At 56.5% G+C, this 12,012-nt stretch overlaps 1 protein-coding gene across 1 annotated transcript in view; it reads left to right on the forward strand.

The window, feature by feature from the left end:
• SSU72 (SSU72 homolog, RNA polymerase II CTD phosphatase) overlaps nucleotides 1–12,012 on the forward strand; it is a 33,731-nt gene that overhangs the window by 19,670 nt on the left and 2,049 nt on the right. Inside the window, exons 3-4 of the mRNA XM_007980987.3 lie at nucleotides 10,874–11,013; nucleotides 11,879–11,997. Coding sequence (XP_007979178.1) covers nucleotides 10,874–11,013; nucleotides 11,879–11,997 — 259 coding nt within the window. The remainder of the gene's footprint in view (nucleotides 1–10,873; nucleotides 11,014–11,878; nucleotides 11,998–12,012) is intronic.

Here is a 12,012-nt window from a genome sequence, read left to right on the forward strand (position 1 = left end):
TGGCACGCTTGGGTGTTCTTGTCACCCACATGCACGACGCTCCCTCCAGACGGGCATACCACAGCCGCTGCCTGGCCCTGCAGCACTGGTTCTTCCTTTCTTGGCCGAGGTGCCGCTGCCGAGGCTGTTGGCATCTGGGTCAGCGCCCTGGGCAGTCGCTGTGCTGAGCTGCAGCTCTGTCCTCCCTGGAGTGAGGCTCCCGGGAGCTCCACCAGCGCTGCCAAGGCTGTCTCATCCCTGCCACGCACCAGGACCACAGAGACCGGAGCCTCCTGTGGCGGTGCTTTGTGTTTTGCCATGGAAACGGATTGACCCAGCTCTAACCTGACCTTTGATGCCTCTGCCCTCCCCTCTGATGTGGGGAGTCTTCTGTGTCTGTGGCAGGGGCACGGCTGTCGGGTTCTGCATGTTCCTGTGTGTCCCATCCCCCCTGTGGGTGTGTCTGTCGGGGCAGCAGCACTTGGCGTGCTCTGGGAGGAGTCATAGGTGCAGGGAAGATGATGTGGCCTTCCGGGGAAGGACCAAGGCTTCCACGGAGCAAGGAACACCTTCAGGAGACTTGATGTCAAGGAAGTCTCTGCTACCAGCCACGGTTTGCAAAGGAGAGGCTGAGGGCGGTGGTTGGGGGTGCGTGGGGCTGGCGCCGGCAGCAGGTAACCCAAGATGGTGCTGGGCTAGCCATGGCTCTTGTTCTGATGGCCCAGTGCCTGTGGCCAGCATGCTGCACCCGACATGGCTTTTCTTCAGGCCGTGGTGGGACAGTGTGTGGTCCCTGGTGCCAGCCACACCGGCATGGCAGTGCCTGTGGGTACCCTTTCATGTCCCCCATGACTCCGAGAGGGGCCTGGGCCTCATAGCAGGGCAGTGTGGCCCTGGCCTCTCTGGGCTCTCCTGTGGGATGGGCAGCTGGGGGCAGCTGCGCTCATTCTAACTCCCCGGGATGCTCTGGTCCCACTAAGGCCCCTAAGGAGTGAAAGGAGAAAATGTTGGTAAAGAAAGCTGTACCGAGCTGTGTTTGGGGCGTTTCCTGGTATGTCCTGGCACCTCGGGGCCCTGGGTGGTTTATCCCAAGAGCAGCCACGTCATATGGGTGTGGGTGGGCGGCGAGGGCTCGTGGGGACCCCTGAGTGGTCCCAATCTGCCTTGTGCTCAGCTTCGCTTTTTGCTGATGGTGAATCTCAGACCGGCTCCTCTCCCTGGGGCTGCACGACCTCCTCATTTCTCTTCAGAGGCCCTGGCCGCTGATCCGTGGTCTCCGTGGCCACCTCACGTCCCCCAAACCTGCTGAGTTCTCACCACTGACATAGCCTGGTGGTCCCCAGGAGGATCCCTGCCGGGGACAGTCCGTGGTGACCACTGGCCTCTGGATGGGGTCTTTACCCTCCCGGTGACAGCCGTAGTGACCACTGGTCTCTGGATGGGGTCTTTACCCTCCCGGCGACAGTCCGTAGTGACCACTGGTCTCTGGATGGGGTCTTTACCCTCCCGGTGACAGTCCGTAGTGACCACTGGTCTCTGGATGGGGTCTTTACCCTCCGTTTTTCAGTAGACAGTTCAGCTGCATTGTTAGGAGAATGTCACGCTGCCAGCGCCCTTCAGACGGGGCCTGCTCCAGTGCATCCGACAGAGACGGAGTCTGGCTGTGTCCCCACGCTGGAGTGCAGTGGCATGGTCTCGGCTCACTGCTAGCGCTGCCTCCCAGGTTCACGCCATTCTTCCTCGTCAGCCTCCTGAGTAGCTGGGACTACAGGCGCCCGCCGCCACGCTGGCTAATTTTTTTTTTTTTTTGTATGTTTAGTAGAGACAGGGTTTCACCATGTTAGCCAGGATGGTCTCAATCTCCTGATCTCACGATCCACTGGCCTCGGCCTCCCAAAGCACTGGGATTACAGGCATGAGCCAGCGCGCCCGGCCACACCTGGCCAATCTTTTGTATTTTTAGTAGAGACGGGTTTCAACATGTTAGCCAGGATGGTCTTGATCTCCTGACTTCATGAGCCACTGTGTCCGGCCGACAACTTTTTTTTTTTTAAAGGTTGTCTTCCGAAGCTGAATTTCCTGGTAAAACAACCACTGTATTACTTTTTTTTTTTTTTTTTTTTTTTTGAGACGGAGTCTCGCTCTGTCACCCAGGCTGGAGTGCAGTGGCCGGATCTCAGCTCACTGCAAGCTCTGCCTCCCGGGTTTACGTCATTCTTCTGCCTTAGCCTCCCGAGTAGCTGGGACTACAGGCGCCGCCACCTCGCCCGGCTAGTTTTTTTGTATTTTTTTAGTAGAGACGGGGTTTCACCGTATTAGCCAGGATGGTCTGGATCTCCTGACCTCGTGATCCGCCCGTCTCGGCCTCCCAAAGTGCTGGGATTACAGGCTTGAGCCACCACGCCCGGCCACTATTTTTTAATAACTAAATAACTGGAACGTTCTAGGGTAGAGATAAGAAATCTCTTATGTTCTTTCTGCTGAGGGGGCACAGAGAGGCCGAGCCGGAGACCCTTCTCAGCTGACAGCAGTGCTGAGGGTGAGGCTGCAGTTACAGATCCAGGGTTTCTGTCCAGAGTGAAGCTGCAGACCCCACGGGGCCATAGTGCAAAGATCGGCTTTCCTCCAACTAGAGTGTTTCGGGTTTAGTCTGGTTTTGTGTTGGAGAATAATTCACAATTTAAGAACTTTTTCTTGAAAACTTTAAAAAGTAAGTTTTTTTTGTTTTGTTTTTGTTTTTTGTTTTTTGTTTTTTTTTTTTTGAGACGGAGTCTTACTCTGTCGCCCAGGCTTGAGTGTAGTGGTGCGATCTTGGCTCACTGCAAACTCCGCCTCCCAGGTTCACACCATTCTCCTGCCTCGGCCTCCCGAGTAGCTGGGATTACAGGTGCCCGCCACCATGCCCGGCTAATTTTTTGTATTTTTCTTAGTAGAGACGGGGTTTCACCGTGTTAGCCAGGATGGTCTCGATCTCCTGACGAGTTTTGCTCTTGTCACCCAGGCTGGAGTGCAGTGGCGCGATCTCGACTCACTGCAGCCTCCACCTCCTGGGTTCAAACGATTCTCCTGCTTCAGCCTCCCAAGTAGCTGGGATTACAGGCATTAACTACCATTTCTGGCTAAGTTTCGTATTTTTAGTAGAGACGGGGTTTCGCCATATTGACCAGGCTGTTCTCAAACTCCTGACCTCAAGTGATCCACCCGCCTCGGCCTCCCAAAGTGCTGGGATTACAGGAGTGAGCCTCCGCGCCCGACCAGTCCACCATTTTTGTTACCTCCAAGTCTACTAAGCCTCAGTCTGATGAGACAGTGTGTGGTGATGCCATCTGTGGGGCTTCCTCTTCAGGTTGACTGAAAGAGTTCAGGCAGGAGACGCTGTCCTGAGGGCCATAGAGAGCGGTCACTTGCAGGCAGATGGCCCTGCCCTGGAGCTCGGGCACTGAGCTGGGGGCTCAGGAAGAAGTACCCTCTGGGCGTGGGGCACCAAGACCCTGGTAGAAGGTGCTGTCAGTCACACCAGATCATTTTTCAGGAGGCCCCAAAATCGAAGGGGGTCCCAGGCAGGTTCCTGCTCCCTGACGTTTCACCTCAGTGCCAGCACCCTGGTCCCTGAGGAGGAGGCCACACAGGGTCCGTCACAGAAACTGCAGAGCCTCACTTCCGTAAGTACCAGTTTGTGGGGAGTGGTTTCCTTTGAGAAAATGGGACAGGCTAGTTCTCCGGTTTTCCCAGGGCCTCTTGAAGTGGCCTCAGCTCCCCGTGCAGGTGCCGTTGAGGGAGCAGAGGGCTTCGCAGAGCCATCTGTGGCCCCGCGTCCACGCGGCCAGCATGAGGTGGCCTGCCCTGGTGCAGCCGGCACCCTCCAGAGCATCTGCTGCTGCCCACTCGTGGCAGTGTGCCAGGTCGGAGCGCTGGTCAGCTTCATACTCTGTTTCCAGGGGAGTTGCTGATACATTAGTGGGAGATGTGGGGTGCCTGCTTGGGGATCCCCTGAGATGGAAGGTTCCTGATGAGTTTAGGGACTGACTTTCCTGTGCTGTGTTGCTTTATGGACAGGATCTGAGTCACTGGGCTGCCCACACCGGGCCGTTCTTGGGAAAGGTGGTGGGTGGCCCGGAGTGGCCCTGCCTGTGTGGGGTGAGCACAGGCCTCAGGCCCTGCCACCCTCCCTCAGGCCCTCAGGGTGATGTGACGATGGGCAAAACGTTCAGGATGTCCCTGGACATGACGCTGTGTCTCACGTGGGTTTGGGGCAGAGATAGGTTGGGCCGTTGGTGTCCACGAATTGGGACCCTGGTCAAGAAAGGCTGGCGGGCAGGATGGGAGCTCAGGAAGCAGTGCCCAGCTCAGCAGCTGCCAGGCCCCCCTCCCTGACCAGCGGGGATGGGCTCCGGGAAACCTGAGTGTGCAGGTCGCATTTGGTGCAGCTGGCGCACACACGTAGGTAGATTTGATTGCAAGTTAAATTGACTTTGTACTTCTCAATTCATTTTTTGCTGATTTTAGCACAACAAAAGCAGCCTGGGGGCTGTGATTTGGGGAGAAACTGCCCAGCGCATCTGCTCAGGGCCTCACCCTGCTGCTGTTCCCTCTGTGGCCTCTGGGGTCCTCCCTGTGCCTGGCAGGCCACACACTGAGTGTCTTTCCTGTGGGGCTTATTTTTCTAGTTTTCATTACTGTGTTTTCATTCCTACGAGTGGTGCTATTTATACTTCCTGCAGCCCCTGGGAGACGTGTGTGGCTTCTCCACGGCAGGGACTGCCGTCTTGTTTCTGCCCGCAGGGAACACGCGTCTGTCCGGATCCAGTGTGTGCTTCAGGCTTTGCCTAGGGTGTGGACATTTAACCACGTGGAAGGTCCCCGTGCAGCTGGACTGGGGAAGCAGCCAGACCTGCTCTGCCCTGTAGGGGCTGGTGAGGGCCCCGGCAACCTGGGGGCGCTGGCAGGACGGGAGCTGTCTTGGTGATGGATGTGTCCACAGCAGAAATGTGGGCCAAACTCAGCCCAGCTTAAGAGGAGTTCCTAGACCATGAGATGCCCCAAGGGTCTGTGCACCCAGCCCAGCAGGGAGGCGAGGGTGTGTGGTGGGTGATGGTTCAGTGGAGGGTTGGTGGGTGCAACCTTCCCGCTGATGAACCACCAGGCGTTCCGGCCAGCGCCGGTCCGTGGTGCAGCATCCTGCCCTGCCCTCACCATCCCCGGCTCCGGGAGGCTTGTCCTCCCTGGTGTGGTGCTTTGCTAAATCTCCGCCCTCCCTCCATCTTCCACAACAGAACAGTGCTGAGGCTCTGCTAGGCGAGATCACTGCCTTGTCCTGACTCACTGGCCCAGGACCATCCCTGGCAGGCACTTGAGGGGTGCCAGCAGCCCGGGGCCCGGGGCTCAAAGTCCTGTGGGGTCTGGGGAGAGGCAAGGGCCCAGGCACTGATTCTCTGAGTGCTGGCAAAGGGCCTGTGGTGTCCCCTGGTGTCTGGGAATTGATGGAGGATCAAAAGCATTAGACTTAACCAAGAAAGTCATGGTTAGGGTTAAACTCATGTCAGCTGAAAATTGCCTGAATTAAAACTGAACAAACGTGCCTCAACTCAAAAGAAAAGAGCAGACATTCAGGATAACACACTGCGAAGAACCCTGAAGAGTGGCCCTTCTGAGACATCAGCTGCCCCCCGGGCTGGCGTGGAGGATGGCGGGAGTTGTCTGCAGGCTGGGTGCCATGTGGACTTGTCTTGGATGCCATGATTTTTTTATATATATATAATTATTGTTTTTATTTTTTATTTTTTGAGACACTCGCTCTCTGAGGCTGGAGTGTAGTGATGTGATCTTGGCTCCTGGCAGTCGCCACCTCCTGGGTTCAAAGTTCAAGTGATTCTCGTGCCTCAGCCTCCGGAGTAGCTGGAATCACAGGTGTCTGCCACCACGCCCGGCTAACTTTTGTATTTTTAGTAGAGAGGACAGGGTTTCTCCATCTTTTTTTTTTTTTTTTTTTGAGATGGAGTCTTGCTCTTGTCACCCAGGCTGTAGTATAATGGTGCGATCTTGGCTCACTGAAACCTCCGCCTCCCGGGTCCAAGCTGTTCTCCTGCTCAGCCTCCTGAATAGCTGGGACTACAGGAGCCGCCACCACACTCGGCTAATTTTTTTGTATTTTTAGTACAGACGGGATTTCACCATGTTAGCCAGGATGGTCTCGATCCCCTGACCTTGTGATCCACCCGCCTCGGCCTCCCAAAGTGCTGGGATTACAGGGTTGAGCCACCGCGCCCGGCCCTAATTTTTGTACTTTTGGTAGAGTCAGGGTTTTGCCATATTGGCCAGGCTGGTCTCGAACTCCTGACCTCAGGAAGCCGTCTGCCTCTGCCTCCCAAAGTGCTGGGATTGTAAGTGTGAGCCATCATGCCTGGCTGCAGCCTTTTCTTGTTTCTTTTTTTTTTTTTTTTTGAGCTAGGTTGTCTGTTGTTTTTTTAACGCTAGAGTGCAGTGGCATGATGTCTGCTCACTGTAGCCTCAACCTCTTAGGCTCAAGTGATCCTCCCACCTCAGCCTCCCTATTAGCTGGCATTACAGGCTTATGGCCCACACCGGCTAAATTTTTATTTTGATTTTTTATTTATTTATTTTTCTGAGAGTCTTGCTCTGTCACCCAGGCTGGAGCGCAGTGGCACGATCTCTACTCACTGCAACCTCTGCCTCCCCGGTTCAAGTCATTCTCCTGCCTCAGCCCTCGAATAGCTGGAATTACAGGTGCGCACCACCATGCCCAGCTAATTTTTGTATTTTTAGTAGAAATGGGGTTTCTCCATGGTGGCCAGGCTGGTAATTTTTTATTTTTTGTAGAGGCAGGATTTCTCTGTTGCTCTGTGTGGACAGGAAGCTTAGTTTGTTTCTCTGATGGTTAGTCCCCCGCAGAATTTTAACACAATTCGGTATTGAGGACACTTTCTGTTGCGTGAGACAATATTCCAGATCTCTCTGGGTCCTTCCTGGATTCAAGGGATCCTCCTGCCTTGGCCTCCCGAGTAGCTGGGATCACAGGTGTGCGTCACAGCCCAAGGTCTCTAGCACAAGCCTTGTTCTCCCATCCCCAGACTCGGGAGACCGTGCAGCCACACACCGGGGGAGGGTTCCAGATGTCACGGTGGGGCGGGAGTGACACCACGGGGGCAGGGAGGGCCAGGACGTTGCTCACACTGGCTGGTGGCCCCTTGGCATTGGCCACACACACTCTACCCACGGGAATCTCACTCAAGGGTCTGATGGGCCAGCTTCTGTCTCTGCCACCGTCCAGAGGCCTCTGGGTGAGTGGGAGGCCGCAACCCTGGCAGAGCCGCCCCCATGCGTGGCCGCTTGTCCTTTCTCACTGTGGTCCACGTGGAAGCCAGGGCAGAGGAGGGGCCTGCCCACTGCACCCCCCGCCCCCAGCAACCCCCCACCGTGGCTGCCACATCTCGCTTCTGGACAATTTTCTTGGCCCATCCCTGAGAGTTTGTTTTTTTTTTTTTTTTTTTTTTTGAGACGGAGTCTCGCTCTGTTGCCCAGGCTGGAGGGCCGTGGCGCCATCTCAGCTCACTGCAAGCTCTGCCTCCCGGGTTTACGCCATTCTCCTGCCTCAGCCTCCCGAGTAGCTGGGACTACAGGCGCCCGCCACCACGCCCGGCTAGTTTTTTTTGTATTTTTAGTAGAGGCGGGGTTTCACCGTGTTAGCCAGGATGGTCTCGATCTCCTGACCTCGTGATCTGCCCATCTTGGCCTCCCAAAGTGCTGGGATTACAGGCTTGAGCCACCACACCCAGCCCTCTTTTTTTTTTTTGAGACAGAGTCTTGCTCCTGTCGCTCAGGCCGGAGTGCAGGGGTGCGATTCTCCTGCCTCGGCCTCCAGAGTAGCTGGGACTAAGGCGCCTGCCACCATGCCCGGCTAATTTTTTATTTTTGGTAGAGACGGGGTTTCACCATATTGGCCAGGCTGGTCTTGAACTCCTGACCTTGTCATCCGCCTGCCTCGGCCTCCCAAAGTGCTGTGATTACAGGTGTGAGCCACCGTGCCCAGCTGGGAGTTTATTTCTTAGATGTATGTTAACTTCAGCTGAGGCTCCTGTGTACCTCTGTTTCATGGCCTTTGAGCGTCGGCCATCCTTTACTGAACGTGGTCCCTGAAGCTGCAGGGACTGTGCAGGGCCAGGTGTTCAGGCCAAGTGTCCAGTGGGGGCAGCTGATTCTAGGCATAGCAGGTCCTCTTCGCCTGCCCTGCCCTGGACCCTCTCTTGGCCCACTTTTCTGGGTAAATTTCAGGCCCCCATGGCCAGTTGGGGCCCTAGTGTGGGTCAGGCCCTCAGCCTGGTGCTGCCTTCGGCCCGGGCTGAGTCTTTCGTTTCTGCCTTTGTGGGTTCACTGTTGAACGCTTTGCGTCAGTGGGACTTCTGCTGCGGGGCCTGGATGGTGCAGGTGTCGTCGGGAAGATGGGACAGGTTTCCGTTCTGATGGCGCCTCTCTCCCCTTCCTCCCGCCCGGCAGTACTTAGGTTCTTCCTTCAGAAAGGATTTCCCATGACTTGAAGAGCAGGCTCTCACACGCAGGCCCGGAACCTGCTCAGCCTCCCCGTGGCCATGAGTCTGTCTATTGAAGGCCCCGCCTCGCCCGCCAGCGGCTCCTGTCCTCCCGCCTTGCTCTGAGCCTTTGCCTCGTGGGCACTCACTGGCCCCGTGGGTTTGCTGCTGGAGTTCAGGTGGGACCTCGCGTCCCTGTGAGCTCATGGTTCTTGCTCTTGCTTTTGTAGCCCAGGCTGGAGTACAGTGTCGCAGTCTCAGCTCACTGCAAGTTCTGCCTCCCAGGTTCAAGCTTCTCCTGCCTCAGCCTCCTGAATAGCTGGGATTACAGGTGCGTGCCACCACGCCCGGCTAATTTTGTACTTTTGGTAGAGACAGGGTTTTACCATACTGGCCAGGCTGGTCTCAACCTCCTGACCGCCTTGGCCTCCCAAAGTGCTGGGATCACAGGCGTGAGCCACTGCACCCGGCCCGGCCTTTTTTTTGTTGTTGTTGTTGTTTTCCACAGGGAGTCTCACTCTGTCGCCCAGGCTGGAGTGCAGTGGTGTGATCTCGGCTCACTGCAACCTTCGCTGCTCAGGTTCAAGCAATTCTCATGCCTCAGCCTCCCAAGTAGCTGTAGCTGAGATTATAGGTGTGCGCAACCCCACCGGCCTAATTTTTGCATTTTTAGTAAAGATGGGGTTTCACCATATTGGCCAGGCTGGTCTCGAACTCCTGGACCTCAGGTGATCCATCTACCTTGGCCTCTCAATGTGCTGGGATTACAGGCTTGAGCCACCGTGCCCGGCCTCGAGCTCTTCTTTCCGCAGACTTTGATTCTCAGCGGCTAAAGGACTAAGTTCCCCTGGAGATGGACCCGGGTGTCGTAACTGCTTCCAGGGGCCTCAGGGACACAGGTGGGACCCCGATGTGCAGGAAGAGACGCACATCAGGGCTGGGTGGGTGACTCCCACGCTGTGGGACCCCGATGTGCACGTTGGGGGTGGGTGACTTCCACACTGCTGACAGTGACAGGAACCAAGGATGCAGCTCGGGGTCAGATGCCTTTTCAAGTTAAACCTTAGATCAACCACTTCAGTGTGTTACAGAAACTGTTTTTGCTGCCCAGGAAGGCGAAGTCCGTTGAGTTCACTCGGAATTCCTGAGTCAGCCAGGCTGTTTCTCTGAAAGTGGTTGCTTGTCCCCGACCACCTGGAATGGCTCAGACCACGGAGCTCATCTTTGGGGACCCAGTCTCTCTTTTTGGGGCAGTGAGCGCCTTTCCTTGGGAACCCCTGAGGCCAGGCATGGCCACTGTGAATGGTGGGAGGGTGCTCCACCCTGAGGACCCCAGAGGCTCCTGTGGCCCCTTCCTGGGACTGCTGGGGCCTGTGTGTGTCCGCGTTCGCCCGAGGCCCCTTCTCAGCTGGGCTGGATGCCGAGTGCCTTCAGGCCTCATCCTGCCCTCCACCGTCCTGTAGGCAGTGAGGCTATAGCATCTCCCTCCTGGACTGTCTTGCCCTGTTGGTCTTTATATCAGTGTTTTCCAGCCCGATTGCTGCTGAAGCTTCATTTCTTTTTCTTTTTGAGACAGAGTCTTGCTCTGTTACCCAGGCTGGAGTGCGGTGTCACAATCTCGGCTCACCGCAGCCTCGGCCTCCCGAGTAGCTGGGACCACAGGCGTGTGTCACCACGTCTGTCTAATCTTTGTGTTTTTAGTAGAGACGGGGTTTCTCCATGTTGGCCAGGCTGGTCTCGAACTCCTCGACCTCAGGTGATCCGCCCACCTCGGCCTCCCAAAGTGCTGGGATCACAAGTGTGAGCCACCGCGCCCAGCCTGAAGCTTCCTTTCTTTGGGTTTTCCAGTGTTCTTGACTGTTATAGCTGAGCTAGACTTGGGACTTGGTTTCTGGGTTTGCTTTGCCTCTGCTGAGGGCTGAGGTTTCAGAGCCAGCATGCACTGCCTGGGGAGCAGAGGGCGGAAGGAGGATCCGACTGCAGACACACAGTGACTGAGGCCAAGGGCAGCTCAGGCCACGCCAGCGGCAACGGAAGAGGTCTGGGTAGAAGGCTTCAGATGCTGGGGGAAGGGGTGGGGGCGTCCTGCAGGCCTTGGGTCTTTTCGCAGAGTTGGGGCTCAGCGAGGAGCAAGCGCCTGCAATCGCCCGCTTTGTTTTCTGTGGGACCTGCTAGGACAGTGAGGCCCCTGGCTCACCAGGGCATGGCTCACCGCCTACAGCTGTCCAAGCCTGCGTCCCGGCTGCCCCTGCTGTGGGGCAGGGAAGGGGGCTGGGTGTCCAGGACACAGGCACTTCTAGGCTTCATACACAGATGTCTTTTCTCTGACATTCCTTAACTCCCATGTGTAGCTATACACAGAATGGGATTTTACATATGCTGGACAGAAATAAGAGAATCAAGCCCCGACCAGAAAGGTTCCAGAACTGCAAAGACCTGTTTGATCTGATCCTCACTTGCGAAGAGAGAGTGTATGACCAGGTGGTGGAAGGTGAGGAGGTGGCTGTGCTGGGCTGGGCTCCAGCAGCTCTCACAGAGTCTGGGGATGCCTGCAGGGCCCCACCCTGACCAGCACGGCCCATCTAGAGTGTCGGGGGCGGGGGCCAGACCTGTGTGCAAAACACCCTGGGAGGCAGGCAGGGCTGCTGGTCACTGAACCACCCGTGTGCTGGCTGCGGCCTTTCATGGGCTTGAGGGGCCTGTTTTTTGTTTGGTGTTTTTTTTTTTTTTTGAGACAGAGTCTTGCTCTGTCACCCAGGCTGGAGTGCAGTGGCGCGATCTCAGCTCACTGCAAGCTCCACTTCCCGGGTTCAGGTGATTTTCCTGCCTCAGCCTCCCGAATAGCTGGGACTACAGGTGTGAGCCAACACGCCCAGCTAATGTTTGTATTTTTAGTAGAGACAGGGTTTCACCATGTTGGCCAGGATGGTCTTGAACTCCTGACCTCAAGTGATCCACCTGCCTTGGCATCCCAAAGTGCTGGGATCACAGACGAGAGCCACCACGCGGGGTCCATTTTTCACGCGGATCGACCCTCGAGCTGGTGTGGAGCAGGGAGGGCTGGTCTTTAATGACGGGGAAGGGCTGCAATGCCAGCTGCGCCTCACTCCAGGACTGGCTGGTGGGTGGGGAGTCCCAGACCAGCTTTTGCTGAGTTGGAGATTTGCTGAGGTTTCCTCGAACCATCAGCTGCCTTCGGTTTGAGGCTCAGTCTTTGTGCTCCCCAATCTGCAGAGTCCAGAAACCAGCGGGGCTGGGCTGGGCCAGGGGCCGGCAGAGCCAGGGACTTAGCCACATCGACTGCCTGTTCCCTGGTTCTGGAGCCTCTGACGTCTGTGTCACCTTGTCCCAATCAGATCTGAATTCCAGAGAACAGGAGACATGCCAGCCCGTGCACGTGGTCAACGTGGACATCCAGGACAACCACGAGGAGGCCACCCTGGGGGCGTTTCTCATCTGTGAGCTCTGCCAGTGTGTGAGTACCCGGTGG

Source organism: Chlorocebus sabaeus, chromosome 20, assembly GCF_047675955.1.
Source record: "Chlorocebus sabaeus isolate Y175 chromosome 20, mChlSab1.0.hap1, whole genome shotgun sequence".
NCBI lineage: Eukaryota > Metazoa > Chordata > Mammalia > Primates > Cercopithecidae > Chlorocebus > Chlorocebus sabaeus.